Source organism: Aythya ferina (genome assembly GCF_964211825.1).
Source record: "Aythya ferina genome assembly, chromosome: 14".
NCBI lineage: Eukaryota > Metazoa > Chordata > Aves > Anseriformes > Anatidae > Aythya > Aythya ferina.
This window is the reverse complement of record NC_140312.1, coordinates 19,013,187-19,032,499: the sequence shown is the minus strand read 5'-3', so window position 1 is coordinate 19,032,499 and position 19,313 is coordinate 19,013,187. Positions and strand designations below refer to the sequence as shown.

At 41.2% G+C, this 19,313-nt stretch overlaps 1 protein-coding gene across 2 annotated transcripts in view; it reads left to right on the top strand.

The window, feature by feature from the left end:
• The first annotated feature begins 488 nt into the window (after positions 1-488).
• The window catches only part of LOC311444326 (uncharacterized protein), a 44,715-nt gene continuing 25,890 nt past the window's right edge, over positions 489-19,313 (top strand). Inside the window, exons 1-7 of one of the 2 annotated variants that reach the window (XM_084535384.1) lie at positions 489-755; positions 1,947-2,094; positions 3,811-4,024; positions 7,760-7,879; positions 9,785-11,525; positions 13,055-13,260; positions 17,143-19,035. In XM_084535384.1, coding sequence (XP_084391510.1) covers positions 2,084-2,094; positions 3,811-4,024; positions 7,760-7,879; positions 9,785-9,859 — 420 coding nt within the window. In that variant the 5' untranslated portion in view covers positions 489-755; positions 1,947-2,083 and the 3' untranslated portion in view covers positions 9,860-11,525; positions 13,055-13,260; positions 17,143-19,035. The remainder of the gene's footprint in view (positions 756-1,946; positions 2,095-3,810; positions 4,025-7,759; positions 7,880-9,784; positions 11,526-13,054; positions 13,261-17,142; positions 19,036-19,313) is intronic. The other variant, XR_014697818.1, reaches the window with a different exon arrangement.

The window sequence follows — 19,313 nt, the reverse complement described above, 5'->3', positions numbered from 1 at the left end:
ATTTTAAAACTGTATTCAAATGAGGTTTTGACCGAAACTGAATCACGATGTACTTGAAAGCTAAAGAGTTTATCAGGCATCTGATAATGTTTTCAGGATTTCCCCAGATTAGACCGCGGAGTGTACAGACAGGAAGCTGAAGTATTGAGCGCCTGACCAGAGCTTCCTCCAGTGCAAGAGTGGGGGTTTCTCTGACTTGAATTTTTAGCTCTGCATGCATGGTCTGAGCCTTGAGGTCCAAAGGATAAAAAGCACTCAAATCTCCTAGCTGAGTCCTCCGAGCATGGAGAATGGAGCACTGCTCTTAAGGCCTGCTTGCAAGGTCAGCAAAATAGTTCTCACCTCTCCCTGCTGTTGCATTACCTTCCTGGCTCTTTATCAAGCAGGGAATCAGAAAGGGACTTTCCAGAGCTATAAACATATGAGCTGAAGAGATGGGATGAGCCCTTATGCAAATGAGTCTTGATTCCCTTCCCTTTATAAAGTTAAAATGTTTTTGAGAGAGCAACAGATCATCCAGAATGCGAGTGTCCGAGGTTATTACCTTCAAGTGGCTGTATCTCTCTCCTTGCTGTCTGCCTATCTGCCTTTTTTTTTCTGACTGTCTTTCCATTGTAGAGAGCAAAGCGGAGTGATGTAAAATAGAAAATGAGAAATGCAAACCTGTGGTGATTGAAGAAGAGGAAGGAAAATGAAAGAGAAAAAGCTGAAGAGTGGGAAAAAGATAAAATAAAATGAATTTTGGGGATTCCACTGTGAGTAAGAGCTGAAAAAAATGTAAGCTGATTTATTACATGCTTATCTTCTGCCTGAGAGCCAGTGTGCTTTGTGTATATGAAAGGTAAATTGCACGTTAAAGATTTAATCAAAACGCCAAATTCTTCCTCAATTACTCCAACTGTAAACCAGAGTAATTCTGTCAACTTTGATGAATTTACATTTTGTAAGCAGCAGCAGATTCAAGATAATTCAAAATAACTTAAATATTTTATGCTTATGCTAAAGTGATCAAAAAAAAATTAGAATGACTTTTAAATACTGCTCTGTCAGGGAAACTACACGTTTTCTAATGCTACTTTTCACCAGGCAGGAGTTTTTTTGCTATTGTCATTGCAGTGCTGTTATGACTTTATTGTGAATCCAGTGACAATATAGAAATAAGGTGTGATGATTTTATGTGCATATATATTTTCCTTGCATTATGATTTATGTATATTCATTTTTATTTTAAACCTGTATCTTAACAACTTTTTAAATAGGGAGAAGGCATGAGTTAATTGATGTAAGTATTTTTCTCTCTTGCCATCAAGTGCCAATGATTTTGATGATGGCAAGTATATGACTGCAGCCAAAGGGTTTAACTGGCTATGCTTGGTTTTCTTTCACATTGATCCTTTACTCTTTTCAAGATGGTTTATTTATTTTTTCTTTTATATGCTCTGAGCTTAGCTGGGCATCCAGAAGTTTGTTTTGTATTTTGGGAAAAGAGGCAAATGAAATGCCATGGGTTTCCTCGGAATATCCAGATTCTTTGTTGGGTTGGAAAGATGCAGAGATAGGTTTCTGGAGTTTGCAGGATAAGACATCTTCCATAGCTCCCTCTCCTCACCTGATTAGTGCCAGTTTCTCATTTTTTCTGAATAGTTTGAAAAATACAATTTTGAGTGAAATGAAATTATTTGCAAAGCTGAATGGAGCAGTACAAATGGTACTGGGTAAATAATCAGAATTGAACCTTATTTTTTTTTTCTTTTAAAATACAATTTTCATTTTCTTATTTGTTCTTGTGAAAGAGTAATAGCAGAAAAGTATTTTGGTTTAGGCCCGCAAATAGCTTCTAGTGCACCTAAAATGATTGGGTTTTGTTTTCAGAAAATGATTGTAATAAAAATAATTCCAGATTCAGCTAAATGACATTTTCTTTTGCCTTTTTCCATTTTGGCTAGTGGATGAACACATGGCTAATTGCCATAGCCAAGGGTGCAGACCATTATGAGGACCAGCTATATTTCACATTCATCTGGGAGAATACTGAGATTTTATTTTCTGTGGGAAATGGTGATGCAAAAAATGAATTCTTTTGATGATTAAAATGTATCCTTTTATGTGTTTTTACTGGTCAGATCGAACACATTATCCAGCTTTTCCCACAATTACAAAAGAAAAGACAAAAGTCAGCTTTCATTATTGAAATAGATTTTGTGGAAGCGTTTTGAACAAATTCCCTAGCGTCATGAGCAATGCTGCAGCTACTCTCTTTGCTGCAGTGTTTCAGGTATCAGTCCTCCATCTCAATTTGCTTCAGGTGCTCCGAGCAGTTTTGTGTTGGACAGCAGAGCCCAGAGCTTCGGAGGAACAGGATGTGAGGACTGCTAGGACAGCAGGACAAGGCTGCAGTGGGGATATGTTGCCAGGACAGAGGTCGCAGATGTGTCCGTGGTGGCCCACGGCCTTCTTGGGGGGATTCATTAAGCAGAAGCCTAGAAAATGGAGCTGCAAAAAACTGTTTCAAAGCTGCATATGGGGTTAGGAGGCTTTGATCATGCAGAATATCCAAGACTCCACTGGCAACTTGAGAGATTGGATGTTAAGTCTGTGTACACATCAAAGAACGTCTTTACTTTTCACTGTAATCCTTTGTAGTAGTCAACATACTTGGCTAAATATTCGAGAGACGATTATGCTGAATCTGAATGGCACCTAAAATTATTTTCTTTAAAACCAGCTCTGGTGAGTTCAAGGGGAGCCAGCCTTAAAATTCTGGCGAGCCAGCAAGCATATCCCAGAGGAGGGCAGCTTGGCTCCCCGGAGGCTGTCTGTATCAGTGGTTCTCAGCCTTTTCTAATGGAGCCTTTCTGAAAAAAACACTCCTGGACCATTTCCCATGCCCAACAAGGAGCCGTCTGCACCTGCAGGCAGTCCCTGGCAGCATCCAGAAACTGGCTCCCGGCTCTGTCTGCCAGCACTGGTGCCTCTGCCAGCAGGCTGGGAATAGAAGAATTTTTTTATTTTTATTTTTATTTTTATTTTTATTTTTTTTTAAATCTTCTAAATGAGCTCGTTCACAGAGCAGTTCCTGGTGTCCGACAGAAAGCAGTGGTCTGCAGCCCACAAGCTGCTTAACAGATCTACTTAGCCCGCAGTGGCTAGGGTGCCTTCACTGGGTGGTGATGCAGTGCTCTCAGGCTATTTTATTAACTCTCGTGCACCTTTCTCTGAAATAACAGTTGCCAGTTTCCCCAGTAGTTGAGCTGTTTCATTATTCTAATATTATACTAGTTGATTTCAGTGAATTAATATCAAAATGGGCTATGAATGAATGGAAAGCATGTTTGCTCTTCAGAGACTACTTTATTTTCAGTAACTATGGTATAGTTATAATAGAAAATATAAATACAGCAATCTTTTATATTTTAAGCATTTATATGCTGAACCTGTTTTAAGCAAAAATTATCTCTGGCCACTAATGGATTGCTAACATAATTATTATAACGTGCTTTTCCGAATAAAATTCTTGCTGGATGATCATCACATTCCTTTTTGAAATAATGGGAGGGTTACTAAAAAGTTGATTAATGTTTGCCTGTTTTTTTAACTGTTTGCATAGAACCTAATCATTTTGGGTTAGTAATACATAGCATAGTAGTTATGCAGTGACAAAGATCTGTGCAATTTCAACAGTTGAATCATTGCCAGTTCTTTTTATTAAAAATGTGGCAACTAGAAGGGAGTGAGCAATGGCCATCTACTTTTTCCCATTTACTTTTTCCCCTCTTCCTATATTTTTGGATGTTTACTTGACATCTGAAGTGTATGGCTTGACCAGTCATTTCAAGCTCTCGGTTCCGCTACTTTTATCGGGAATTGGTTCAGCACAGCAGTTCATAGTACCACCCTGCATTTTCACGTGTTGGGAGACAGCATGTGTGTCACTTCCAGTGCCTGCGATGTGCGTGTGCGGTGGTCAGATATCCAAACTGAGGAAGAAAGTGTTGGATTTGGGGACAACTCCACATTCAAAGAGGTAGGCCTTTTCCTTCACCCTCACTGTCAGTCACTGACATGAAATGTTTTGCTGCTTTAGAGGAAAAACTTACTGCTGAAATTAGAAGAAATGAATAGGGATGGAGTTTCACAGATTTTCAAGGGCTTTTAACTTCTCAATTCTCATTACCCTTGTTAGCATGCTGAAAACTGCCTTTCTGGCAGGCCCTGCTGTTTCTTGCAACATCTGGGGAGTGTCAGTCAGTACAGCAGTTACTGCAGTTGTGTCAGTGTAAAAAATGCATGTTTTAGACTGCTTACATTCCCTGCGCTGTGTTTCCTCCTGTCATCTGAGAATATGTAAAAAGAATTTTGGACCACATAGATGTCTGCATTTTTCAGTACAAAAAACTTGCTAGAATTGTGTTCCATATAGAGCTGTGACCTACTGTGGCTTGCTATAAATGTAACTGTACGCTATACAGATTACTAAAATACCTGCTTTTAGAAGGTTTTGTAATTATTGCTGATGGCAAGAAAGTTAAAAATATGAAATAAATTTTTCATGATATGATCCATATTATAGTTTTAAGCAGCTAAGTGGTCATACATGGCAGTCTAAGTGTGAATATATGTTTTTCCTAGTGATTTATGTGCTTTGCCATGTGCTTTCTCTTTAAATTAGTGAAAAAATGCAAAAGATGTCAGTTTTAGGTCAAAAAAATGAAATGGAATATGCAAACATTTTTATCTTTCATAAAGGAAAGTGGTCTGATGCACAAAGCACTGTGTTGTTGGAAAATGTGATTAAAATGGAGACAACAGAACTGAACCCCCAGATAAGCAGGGTGGAATAATTCTACAAGGGAGGAAATTGAATGTTTGTTATTTGTGACTTGGGTATTGGCAGCAGAAATATAACTACTGCTTGAAATTAAAAATGCATCCAGAAAACAACTGGGAGTTTCAGAATGCATTTTGGGAACAAATGCAGTTCCTTTTGCCAAGACCAAAATATGTGTGTGGGCTAATACTGATTTCTTCATGAAAGTGATTTTTTTGTTTGTTTGTTTCAAACACAAATTAACAATTTCAGATTTTTTTTATATATATATATTTTTTTTTGTTTGGTGGGGGGACAATGAAAATGTCTGTATAGTTTCTGGGCTGTGAAGGCATGGTGGACCTGCATTTACCATCTTGAATGGTTCAAGAGAAGGAGTACCTACAGGGAGTTCCTCATCTGATATTGCTGATAGTCTTCACGAGCATGGTGAGAGTCCAGGAAGTAATCTTGGAGCAGGGTGTGTTTAGCACTAGTGTATCTCTGTGATGTGACCTGGTATTAGAACTGTTTAGCTCAAGAGCAAAGCTTAGGTGGGCCTTTTCTTTGCAATTGCACCAAAGGTTTGCTCTTGCATTTTTTCAGTATTGAACATGATTTTTATAAAACTAGGAAACACTTATAGATTCTCTACATGTGAGCACTCTTTGCCTGAAAACATGGATATTAGCTTTACTGAAAAGGATTAACAAAACTGAAGGTGTGTTAAAGTATAAGAGGTGTTTGCCTTGTACCTAAGCAGCTGTGCCAGGACCTCCTTGCTGATGCTTACTTCATGAACAGAGCAGCTCCACGGGCAGTGTGAATGATGGAAGAAAACCCGGCCAGTGTAGAAAAGGCCTGATTGCTGTGGTGCCTGTCCTGTAACCTGAGAGGAGCCCAGCACATCGTGCACCTCCTATGAAACAGACATGTGGGGAAGAAATCAGAATTACCACGGGAAGCAGGGGGTCAGGGAACACTTCCTCTCTGTGAAAGTTCAGGAAAGAGGAAAATTGAATAATTTATTTATTTATTTATTTATTTTTTTTAATGGAGAAGCCAGGAAGAGTCGGATCAGGGGTTTAAAGATTAACAGACAAGGTTTTAAACATGAGGTCTAGGTTCATCATGCTGAGCAGTAGTTTCTTGCTGACCTGTGAACTACAAACAAACGTGCCAGCCAGTGTGAGGCTGCTCCACAGCTGGGCTGTCATGCAGGCTGAGTGAGGTCTGCCCAACGTTTTGCCCTCTTGCTTCAGCTAGCCAGATGTCAGCATGGCTGTGAGATGCGTGTTTTTCCACTAGCTGTGGGAAAAATGTATTTAAGTAAGGGTCAAGAAGATGCATTATGTTCCTAATGAGATGTGACCATATTTATATTTTATTTCAAGTTCCCCATCAGTGTTAATTAATTAGCACCCATGATGAGCTCATCTAAATAGTATCTGGATTTCATGAGAAGCTGCGGTATGTCATTGACTGATTAAGCATTAAAATCTCACTCCTCAATGTTTGTTCAGACAAACGTAGATGTATTAGAAAGAAAGGTAGTAATGGCAACATGGAGAATAAAAATACAGGATGGTAAGGAAAATGCAGAGAATTTACACATTCCATTAACTTGATGGCTTTAGGATCATTATGTTCATTTCCTGTTAAAACATATTTAATACAAAAGGAAACTTATGGAAGAATAGTCTTCAGGCACTTAACATTACTTAATCACTCTAAAAAGATTTGCCTTTTGGTGTAGCAGTAAAACTTTATATGATGATTGCCTATTAAGTATCTGTCCTTTAGGGATGGTAATTTCTACTGTAATAAGATCTCCAAGTTGTAAGGTACTAAGTGACCCTGCTGGAATACGAAACAATAATGTTTTTTCAAAAAGTAGATTTATGGCCTGGTGAGAGACTCAGCTCCTTGCTGCTCTTGCAAAGGCAGAACTGTGTAATTTTTATGAGCTTTCTTCTTGTTTGCAAATGCATGAATTTAATTCTTGAACAAATGAATTCTCAGAGGGTGGGCTACCCTCCAGGACTGACACTAAAACGACAGAGGATGGTGCACATGAAGTTGATCATGGGTCAAAGCAGAACGTAGTTGACACTGGCATCATGTATTTTTAAGATCAAAGAGAACTAACGCAGTGTGACAGCATTAAATACAGCAGGCAGACTGAAAGAGAATTTGACCTTTTCTCCTACTTAATTATAAAAACCCTTTTAAGTCAACTTACCTTGAAAATGACTGGAGTTGTGAAGATATACCTGTCCATACCTGCTGTTTAGGAATTTCAGTAGGACACAGGCAGTGCTGATAGGGAATTTGGCTGGGCTCTCCACCCTGGGGATACCTTTGGGACGAGTCCCTCTGCAGAGCTTTGGGACAGAGTGGAGCTGCCCACCACAGCAGCAGGCATTAGAAGTTCCCAAGTCTGGGATGGTAATCTTAAAACAAGTACTCATCCCCAGCCCTGCTTTGAGGGTATCTGCCTTCCATGCTTGGCTCTCTAGAAAGGCAAGCCATTCATCTGAGGGGTGGGAGAGGTGATTTCAGCTTCCCCCGAGCATGGGGAACACCCAATACCCAGCTGCCCTTATGGCCTGGGCCAGGGCTGCTGGGGCACAGCTGCAGGCAGTACTTGAATTTGCCTGCTTGGGGCTACCTCAGGTCCATTTACTGTGTTTTGAAGAGGATGATTTACCATTTTCCTGTCTTTAGTGTCTGATTGGTTAGTGCAATGCAAACAGGTGTGAAAGTTGGGTGTCTCCTGGCTCTGGGTGCTGACCACACCACGCCAACTTCTCCTGGGCGCTGCACAGAAATGCCATGCGTTGAACACAGGCTCTGGAATCTGTCCCAAGGGCACTTCTTTTTGATCCTTTCTGTGTTTTACCATATTGTGTTTTTATTTATAGTCATTTTGTTATTTTTTTCTTGTTTTAGATTGGAAGAGTTACTACCACAGGAGGGCTGCTGGCAAATATCTTGCTTAACGTCAGAACTGATCTTCTTAGCAAGCAGTGCCAATCACAAAAAAACAGACAAACAAAATTTATCACTATGGTATCCTATTCCAAAGTTGCAGATAAATCAGCATATTACTTGAGGGTCTTAACAAGAAGTTACTTTTGTTAATTTTTTTCTTTAATAAAGTCCCATGGAGTCACAGGGGGGGCAAACTGGTCTGAGGATACCACAAGACATTGCTTTGCAAAAATGTTTGCTCAGAGGTTTCCCTCTCAGAAAGACAAATGGTTAAGAAAACATTTTTAATTTCTGTTATTTGGTTGACTGGCTTAATAGCCTAAGAAAACAATTACAGCAGTAAAGATGCGGGCACGCTGTTGGATGCCACAGAAGCTGAGCTGTTGGATGTGGTGCCAAGCATCGTGCTCTGCACTGAGGCTCTGCCCGTCAGGCTGCGGGTGGCACCAATTTAGCTGAAAAAGTGACACTGGGTGTTAGCAAGAATTATTAGCTTCAATTTTCTTAGATGTTTGTTTATTTGAGGTGAAGGTTTTATAGATAAATTCAAGAGATGCTCCTAATTAAATTAAATGATTTAGGAAAGCCAATAGTGATTGCTGTAGGATGGGCTGTCAAAGAACAAGTTTTTCACATTTGTGCAGAGCTGGCTGCTCAGGCAGTTACATGGCAGTCGTGGCCTGGCTGGTGAGCCTTCCTGGGAGCTTTGAATTCCTGTCACTGCTGGGCAAATTTTTTTTGGTTTTTTTTGGTTGGAAAAAGTTGGGCTTTTTCTAATCTAAAAATTGGAAATACTTCGCAGCTTTGAATCAAATTACTTTCTCAAGGAAAAGCTATAAATTCCTAGATACTTGATAAAAATTTTGTTCCAATGTTCTTATTTCAAAAATTTGCACTTATAAAAATTATACTTATTTGTAATTTAAGAAAAGCAGTACTAAAACAAAATAATTCATTTTCTTTGAATTTCTCTTTGAATCATTCTGTTAAGTAAATTTGCTTACATTTTGTTTTCAAGTGTAAGAGATTTAACCTGAAAACATCTTGACATCCAAATATTTTATCTCAGATGAAATATTGCTTTTCACTGAACCTAAGGAGATTTTTTTGTAACACCTCATCTCACTGGAATGTAAAGAAATAGGTTTAAAATGTTCCAGATAAATCTGAAATTGATTTTTTTTTGTAATCTGAACAGTTTGTGTATGGTGCTGTGCAGACATAGCATCTTAATGACAGCCTTTGAAGAGATGAGTACATTATCCAACATCTCACCCAATCTGTTTTTCCTGAAAAACTCTGTTTGGGGTATGAAGTTTGACACCAGTGACTTCTCCTACATTTGTATAGAAATAATGAGGTGTTTCAAGGCTGAGATGTCAGCTTTGATCTTCAGTGCACTTGAGCAGCATCTTAAATGCAGGCCAAAACTCCTGTCTTTGGGTGAGGCTGTCACCCTGGGACAAGGCTGTCACATCAGGCAAGGCTGTGTCACAGCACAATTGCACCGTGACAGCACTGAGGCCTCCTGCTTGCCTTTTTGCCACCCAGACTCCGATGACTCTGCAGCGATGCACCCGTGTCCGAGTTTGTTCTTCTGAGCTTCTGGAAGGTTTATTTTATTAACAGAGATTTCTGTGTGACTCTGGACTTCTCTGTCTGTGTTGTCTTACTTTAATAAAAAAGGAAAAGGAAATGTGTAACTTACCCCTTTGAAATTCTCAAACAAAGGCTCCCAGAAAAGCGCTGGGTGTTGTATTGTTGTACTACTTAGCTATAAATTTATTTTTTTTATTACTAGGAATTCTGTTATGTGTTAGGGCACCTTCTGTCTATGTATGTGGCTGCTTCTGGTGCCAAAAGAAAACATAAAATAGCTCTTTTCTCGATATATATGTCCTCAAGCTATTATTCTGCATCTGACCTATTGTCTGGATAGAGTTACTTTGGCTGCAGTGAAGATTTCACTCTTCTGTTTTACAGCACCTGGAGGAAAGCCAGGCACTGGGAAGAGAAAGCAGGAGTATGAGATACTGCTGCGTGTCAGAACGGCCTTGAAATGAATGTCGTGTATTCTCAGCTTTGAGAACTGAATTCCATGGGTTGTAATTGAATCCTCTGTCAGACCCATGGGGCTCAGTTCTTCAGCTTGGATATTTCTGTCTTCACATACACAGGAGATCAAAGAAGCACTTGATCATGCGCTGACTCTTCCAAACGGTGATAACAGCAAATAGGAAAGAGAAAGAATAACTGATGTGAATCATTCTGACAGGAGGTTTCACTGCAAAGGCCAGGCGCTCTCATGTTAAGTAGCTGTATAATCACTGAACCCTTTCTTAGCTGATGGACTCTGTGGTGCTGCTCGCTGCTTAATTTGATCATTTCCTCTCAGTTTAATCAAGGTTGCATACAAATTACTGAGATAATCTTGAACGAATTATGGTCCACAAATATTGTGAGGTGGTGCAGTGATGCTAAAGGTGTCTCTGGTGTGCAGCAACATGCTGGACCCACCAGGTCTGCCAGCTGCTGGTCTGCTGTGGCCTCCTGCCTAGGCTCTCAGCTGTGCAGTTTGTTTCTTTTGTTTTGTCCTATGCCAAATACCCATTTCCAGCTAAAAATAAAATTAAATTGAATCACAGCTGTGACAAAAGAATATTCATTTGTATCAGCACCCTTGCATAAACAGAGTTTTTCTTTCCTGAGGATGGTTATATGCTCCCAAAGTGCTTGGGTTAGGGAGCTTCTACTGTAATCAGTGGTGGCAATGCATATGCTGCTTGAAGGCTTGGCAGTGCCAAGTATACCCTAGAAAGTACATTCACTCAAACCATGGGCTGGTAAACATCATGATTCCTTCTCGGGAGATCTACGTTTGATTTTTTTTTTGTATTTTTCTTTCAGGCACCAGAAAAATAAGCTGTGGTCTCCAAACATGTGAAGAAGTATAATTACCAATGAGCTTTCTACCTGTTTCCTGCAATAATAACCCCTTCCTAAATTATGTTTTCAAACTCAGTAAAATTGATCAGATATAAAAAATGGATCAGGGATAAAAAGCACAGGGATATTAAAATCCCACAGGTGCAGGAGGAGCGCATTCAGCTAAGTAGTTTAAAACTGTCATGTGCCTTTTATTCAAAAAATGTATTTATGCTAAAAATAATCAGATATAATCACTGTTGCCTGTGGATACAGATGTATCTTTGTACTGATGTGCTTTTTGTTATAATTTTTTATTCTAGGGGTTGAAGAGTTTCTTTGTGTCTGCCTGAAATATACTATGCTCACCAGTCATGAGATGATGGTTCTTGGAAAAGCTTACCAGCTCCACCAGCTCCTGCTGGGACAATATCTATTAAACAAGAAGAGGGAGAAACACACAAAGAAAAGGAGAATTTTGAAGTTTCATTTCTGCCATCTTCCCTGTCAGGAAGAGGAAATGAAATTGGAGGTCATAGTTAGCAGAATCTGCAAAAGATGAGAGAGCGAGGCAGCAGCTGCACAGAACTCAAAGCAGGCAGTGTGGTGGACGTTAGGCAGCTGCAGGCACAAAACTGCATTGGCTTCCCCACTGCAAAGCCCAGCCTCCAGGCAGTGATGCAGCAGAGGTGATGTGTATGTGATGGCATCCTCGCAAGGCCCCTGCTGAAATCAAGATGGTCTTTGGTACGGGAGTTTTGCAGTTTTCTCTCTCCAAGGGCAGTCCTCAAAACACAGAGTAAGTAATGCTGTTTTTGCTCAAAAGTTTACAGTTGTGAAGTAACAATAGTGCTGCCTGTGTCTAGCTGAAAGTCTTGAAACTTCTGTCCAGCTTTTGAACTCCAGCTCTCCATGAATATTGTGCTTGTATGTAGGAAAGAGTTGTGCGGCCCAAGTGGAATGAAAAATTCGTATTTGTGTTCTGAGCTAGAAGGTGTTCTGATCATACCTGTTCATGTGGCAACTGGGCAAGGGAAGAGCTGTTCCCAGAGTTAGTGACTCTCAAGCCTGTTTCTTCTCAAAGCTCTCCAGGTGTTTTGTGTGCTCCACAGCTGCTGCCCAAGGGAGGACAGACTGCAGCAGTCATGCACAGGGCTGTTTTGAAAGCAGAAGCACGCCTGCCGTTCAGCCTTGGTGTGACCACTCAGTGTGCTCTTCCCTTGCTGCAGGCTCCTGCAGTTACTTTTGCATCTTGCTTGCCCTACATGACAAGGCATTTTCTTTCTGGATATTTCTGCTTCTTTTTGTTAAACCAGACAATTAAACTTTCAAGTCCCAAGCTGTGCTGACAGCACTGCATCTTTCCAGCAGAATTAAAAGTATTTTTAACATCCAGATCCAAGTCAATGTGCCTTCTGCCTGTCTACCTGCGCTGCCTTGCAATGCATGCACTGATCCTGCTCTGCTGTAACCCAATGGTCTGCAGGCAGCCCCAGGCTGCCCAGGTCCCCACAGTGCAGCAGCTGTGTCACAGTGCTGAAGGCGACTCGGATTCAGTTCCCGATATGCCCTCGGGTGTGTGAGCTGACTGAGGGGAATCCTTGCTGAATTTGCCACTTCTGAGCATGAACACCAGCAGCACCAGGTTCACGGCTCTCGCAGTGGCATCTCTGCTGAAGGATTCTCTTAGCTTCTGCTCCCTGACTTAAGAAACTGATCTCTCCAATCTAGGCCTCTAAATATTTAATTTCAGAGTGAAATTTTGATTTTTCATTTTATTTTTTTTCTCTTTGCAGAATCATTCAGGTAAATTCAGTTGTATTTGTTACTACAGCTGTAGATTTGAAACTTGATTTGGGGGCAAGTAAAGCATTTACTAAAGGCATTACCCCTCTCTGTATCTTTTTCAAGCTGATCTATGCCACCTTCTGGTGCATACTCACAGATCTTAGTCTGTGTATTTTGTTCTGAATAAAGCAATGGGCTGAGTTCTCCTGCTGCAACTGTATCAGAGCAGCCTGACCACCTGCATTTTGCAGATGAATAAATGGAGAGTCCAGACCCTTAAAGTGAGGAACCCTGAATTCTGCTGCATGCCTGTTGCATTTCATTTGTGGCTTTCTGCTTTCTATTTCCAACAAACAAATTAAGACAAACACCTCCACCCTTCGTCTGCTATTCCGAGCATGCAAGGTCACATTATGCCTCCCTCTCCCTCGACCAAAGCTCTGTCCCCACTTGGTGATCCCTGCCTCCTCTGGGGCATCTCTCCTGAGGTTTCCCTCAAATATCTTGTGGGATTTTTATTTTATTTATTTATTTTTGTAGCTTATTCCTCAGGACTCCCGCTTCAGGATAGCTTGAATCTGGTGGGGAAAAAAAATTACAAAAATGCTGGATGGGCTCGTGTGCTACTTCAACAGCAGGATGGAAACAAAAGGTGGAGCAACATGGAGAGAGGCAGCCAGATAGCTAGGAGCTGCTGCTGCAGCAGTAACTCAGGGCTGGAGGTGCTCACATGTTTTGCATTGCAGGTAAGGTGAGAAAAGTGTCCTGTGGCATCAGCCACCTCTCCCTTTTGTTGCCTCCCACCCCATCACCTTAAGCCTCTGCCTTTCTTCTTGATGCTGTGCATGCCTTGTCTGGTGAATGCTGATGAGAGAGGAGTGAGTGCAGGCTGCAGGCAGGTGTTTATGCTCAGCAAATGATCTTAGGCCTTTTCAAATGAGTGACTGCACATTGCACACTCTTCTAGAGCTGGCTTTGCTTGCTACCCTTTGGTACCCCAAGATGAGGTAGCTGCTGCCAACTGCAGTTCATCTTTTTTTTGGCTAGCATCCTCTTTTGCTTCCAGGAAAATGATGAGTTTATGTCAGGTTCAGTAATCCTGATGTCTGCACAGCTGAGAGAAATAGCACTTTAATGTGTGCATGTATATATATGGAAACTACAGCTTTGACAAGCTTCTCTTCTGCCTTGGTAAAGAAACAGCAGTACTTAAAAGCCGTGGAGTTGTAATTTGCTGGCTAAGGTCACCAGTTTTCAGTGACTCACAATCTGCTATTCTGGCAGTCCAACCATATAGCAGGTTGTGTTTTTTTTTTTTTTTTTTTTAATCCTCTGTTTCTTAACAAACAAAACAAAACAAGACAAAACAGCTCTACCTCAGAAAAGCTGACTGGAAGATCTCTCCCGTTGACAGGGTGCATGTACTCAAGTCCAGAAAGCTCTGCTTGCTGGCATCCCTCATGATGCTCCACCAGCCTATTTTTGCACTGGCAAGGAGGTGCTCTTTCAGTTTACATTAGGTGAGAGTTACTTGGAAAGGTATTTGGTGGATTGTCTCTTTGGTATTCACCCTTACTTTCCACTTTCTGCATGCTCACTGCTGAGCTGGGGAGGAGCTGGGCACAGGCAGCTGAAATGTGCTGTGGCACTGAGATGCTGCTGGCTGCCACTAACTGTCCAACTTCCAACGTGAGGGACAGGTTCCACCTTTTTTCCTTTTCTGTTCCAAAGGTAGGTCTAACACTGCCTCAGCATTTAAGGGTAGTATTTGGAAATGGTCAAATAATGTAAGTTGTTAAAAGAACCTGCAAAGAAGAACCTGACTTCAATTTTTCATATTTTATTTTCAGGCTTTTTCCAACTTTTCTCACATTTATTTTCCTCTGTCTTTATTTTACCTCCCTTCTCCCTCCCCAGCTTTGTTGTTTACCACCTGTTGAAAATACTGTACATTTTGGACCAAGCACATGTAAAACCATTGGGAAAGGTGGCTGTTTCATTTCAAGATACAAGGAAATTTAAAAATCAGATTTAAAATAAACAGAAATTGCCCATTAGATTTGTCTGGATGGGTTAGTATCTGCTGCTTACCCGTACACCTCTGTGGCCGTACAGGAATGGGCATGGCAGCAGAGTCCTTGGTTGCACGGTGCTGCTGAAGGAGCGGGCAGAGCCTGAAGAGTGCTGTGCAGGTATCTCTTAGGAGCAGGTCACAGGCAAATGAATCAATTTGTAGAAGAATAGTCTTTACCAGGATGATTCATGCAGATTCATAAGAATGTATGAAATAATGGTCATTAATTTGTTTAGGGAAAAAAACAGCCATGCATTTGCACTCTCTATAGATATAAATTCAATTACTATTGTGCTTGCGTCTCCTTGTACTCCTGTGAGAAATTTTATTCTTTATTTATTCTCATTTTATAGACTGAGACACAGGGACATACTTGGCTGAGGATACAACATGAATCTATATGAAGTTTTCTAGGAATTTTGCCATAGTTAATATCATTGATTGAAAGGCTTGAATGTAAAGAAGGCCATTGATGCTTTCCATAGCCTGGCCCACCTCTGAATAGATGCACACAGATGTCCAGTTTTAGCTTGTACTGCTGCTCAGAAATTTGCTCTGCCTATTCCTGCTGGTGAAAGACCTTGCGAGAGAGGGAAATGCCTCCTGATGCCCATGAATCATGAGCACCACAGGAGGCAGGACCACCTAAACCACAGCCCCACTTCAAAAGCATCCTGCTAGCATTTGACACCTTGCTTGTTTTTCCACATTCCCTCCTTTCTTTGTTCTCTTTTACAAACTCAGACTAGGATAGGTTGTTCCTGGATACAGATATCTGCAGCTGTTGTGGCTTTTTGAGGCACGTTGCTGCCAATCCATCAGTTCATGCAGAAAGCCCTCCAGAGCAGATCTCCAGCCTTCAGTGTCTGGGCTTTTGCAGTGGAAATTTTTATCTTTTCCAGCGTGAAAACAAAGCTCTTCTCTTGACTGAGATTTCATGCAGCGCTGACAGCATTTGCTGGGGTGCTGCCAAATAATGAAGGGCAATATTTTCTTAAAAAAGCAGAAAGCATATTAAAAGTTTCTAGGCTGTGTTTGTGAAGATCTCAGAGTTGCCTGATTAGGAGCTTGAAGTTGGTCGGACTCCTTTCAGTTTCTCCACTTCACCCTCCATTCTGCATGATGCTGCAGCTGTTCTGATGAAAAACAGTTATTTAAAAATTTGCTTGTAGCTATGGCAACCTTCATGCACTGTATTTCAATTGAAACTCTAAAACAGCAGCAGAAGTTTCTTAATAGGATATTTATGAAGATTTTAGTCTTTGTACATTTTAAAATGGAAATATTCCATTTTTAAGGAGGTTATCAAAATCTCATTAATTTTGGAACTGCATTTTTGTTGTGAGAGCTCCTGCTTTTTATTATTATTATTATTATTATTATTATTATTATTATTATTATTATTATTATTTATTTTGGTCTCATTTTTGTTTAAGTTCCCTCTGGTTGCTTTAACTCCTGAGAGTCCACAACCTGGGGCACTTAGCAGCCAGCTGCTTGCTCCTCCTGGCCTCCCACTGTTGCTAGCAGATGGCTGTGTTTGTAATGGTACGGTGGAAGGACACGGAAACTGTTCTTTTATGGATTGGGCTGGCTGGGCTGGAGTAGTGCCAATCTTTGCCTTCCCACGGTAAATAACCCAGGTAGCTTATTTTACCCTTTGCCCATGCAGTTTCCAGGTGTCAGCCTGCTCTGGGAGAAGGAAATAGGTGAACTCACAGTTGTCTTGTTTAGCACCTCAGTGATATTTCTACATTTCTTCTCAAAGACACAAACTTTTGGGGGTACTCACATTTTGGCTATGCACAGCCACAATAGGTTTTAGCCTCACAGGCAGCTTGGTGTGTTAGCTGTACCTTGGAAGGGTTAAATTCATAAAGCTGCTAATTTTCTTTTTTCTTCCCTCTTCTTTTTCTCTGCACATACGCACCTTCAAAATCATGTGGATAAAAATAAGCCTTGCTGAGACATGCACTCTGCTGCCTTAAACCCCCTGAGCTGTGGTGTTATGTTCTGGTGCCTCCGAAGTGTGGATTAGGTCTCATTAATACTGGTTCTTGACCAATGGTTTTGACACAAACTTGTCAAAGGGATTTGCGTAATTACAGCTGAAAGAGCAAGGGCTTTTTGCTAGGAAGCTCCCAGCAATGTGGCGGGGAACTTTGCTCTCAGCAATAGGGCTCATGGCCTCCAGTTGCTGTGGGAACATGCCTGCCCTGTCACCCCTGCATTTTATTTTATTTTATTTTATTTTATTTTATTTTATTTTATTTTATTTTATTTTATTTTATTTTATTTTATTTTATTTTATTTTATTTTATTTTATTTTATTTTATTTTATTTTTATTTTATTTTTTATTTTTATTTTATATTACCACCTGGGCAGGTTTGAAGCTGCTGGTTTGCTGCTGGAAGACAATAGAGGTGGACAGGCATACTCCTCAGTTTGGTCTATTACGCAGACTTGTGTTTTGGCACCTTTTGTTCATACCACCGGGCATATTCCTGACCCACACAGTGAAATGTGCTTTTTTTTGGAAATGTCTCACAATAGGTAATGATGAGCCAGCTGAGGAGGTGTTCTCAAGGTATTCAAACAGGATTTTTTTTTTTTTTTATACTAATCTGTATAAGAAGAGTTGAATCGATGACATCTCACAATACATCTAAGAGAAAACATCCAAGAGATGGGAAATGTTCAACACCCTGCAGCTCTCCCACTCTGCATTTCAGGTGACTGGCATTGTCTCCATGCTCCTCCCTGCACAATGAGCATGCAGTGTCTGATCCACATGCCACATCTATTGCTGTTACCAGAAGAGATGGGACCAGGACACTGATGAATATATGCCTATTAGATAGGTAGGGCTCTAGATGGGGAATTGCATGACTGAAAGAGAGTAGATTAAATGATGAAACTTTGCAGTCCATTGACTGTACTAAAGCAACCATGCTTTGCTTGGGATTGTGAAGCACTAATGGAGGCTGGAAAAGCGGCCAAAGGGTCTGAAATTATATCTGTATTTTGAGGAGAAACTTCTGGTTCTATAAGAAATCAGAAGGATCAGAAAAAAAAAAAAAAAAAAAGTGCATTCGAAAGGAATCATCTACTCCAGACCATGCAATGTGCTCCAAGGCATTAATAGACACAAAGGAGATGCAGGGCTTGGGTTTGGGGCTGGATCTAGGCTTCAACAGTTCTCTGATGTACCATCTCCATGTTTCAGTACACCTACATCTCACAGGAGTTGCACAGCCCTGCATCTGTGGAGGTGAACTCGAAGGGATGAGCTGCGTGCGCTCAGCCCTGCTGAGCACTGATAGGGTCTGTTACAGACTAGCACAACACAGAAGAGGCTGGAGGCTCGGGGCTGCAGGGATGTCATCTAGTCATATCCATCCTCTCTTCCACTGGATCTTGTGCTAAGAATAACTTGGCCAGCCCTGAGGATTAAAGCTCTTCTGCATTTTCTGGAAATTGCCATGTGCAGCATGTAGGCATACAGGATCTCATTGCCCTGTCATCCGTATGCTGTGGGTGTGGCAGGATTAATGCCAAACTGGGGATTAAAATAGCACTAACACCCTCTACTTTGGGACACTGTACTGAAGCGAAGAAGTTATACAACGAGCCAAATATTTCTGGCTTAAGAGAAAATATTTTGATTCACAAAGAAGCAATCAGGCAGCTAAGTTAGAGCTATGGCATACCTTCCTATCTTTTGCTGTTTTGTTGGTTGGTTGTAAAGTCAAATTGGCTTCTTTTAGCAGCTGGACAAAGTGAACGCAATCACAACAGGGAATGATCCTGGGAAATTTGCATCAATAGGGTTTGTACCTTGTATATGTTAACTTCTGGGGCTTTGGTAACTTTGAAATTCCTCTCTGTAATTTTCTTAGCCTGTAACACTTTATTGCTCCTTCCTGGCTAGCCACATGGGAAGCTCTGGCCCTGAATTTCTACTGTTTTGTTTTGCTTTCCTTCAGGGATTTGTCTCTTTCCCCTTAACCTTACAACTCACATCCTCTGGGAAAAAAAAAAAAAAAAAAAAAAAAAAAAAAGCTATCTGAACTTCTGGTTAAATATAACCAGCCTCATATAACCCCCATTTGAAGTCCTACAAATCTTCAGGTAAAGCCTAGTTCTGTGCCACAAGCTCCCCAAACCAGCCGAGAACCTAAAAACGTGCACGTTTATTTGAGCAGAACCAAAGGCCTGAGGAGCCACCGCTCAGAAGGGGCTGGAGCGGGGTACGGCCGTAACTCGAAAAGTCTTAAATCCATTTCACGTTTGAGGTTTTTTCCTGCCTTGGCTCAGAGCAGCCAGAAAAGCTGAGAATCTCGTTTTGCGCACTAGAGGGCAGGAACGTCACGGCAAAAGCTGCGGCGGCCGGGCCGGGCCCAGCCAAGTCCGCGCAGGCCTGAGGGGTGCGCCGCGTCTGGACGGGTCTGGCGGGGCGCGGAGGGAAGGGGCCCGGGTGGGATTTGGGAAAACCACAGAGAGTGAACATTTGCCAGTTAATTCTACAGATGGAATTCTTAAAGGGGGAGAGCGTTTGCTTCAGGGATCTGAGATTTTGCAGAGAATTCACCCGTGGCATTGGGACAAGAGGGCAAAGTAACTAAAGGGGTGTTCTCCGAACCATTACTTCCATGGCTCTGCACTGGGAATTTGTCCCTTTCCTCCCCTGGACTCTGCAGGAAAAGAAATTCAGTGCTCTCAGG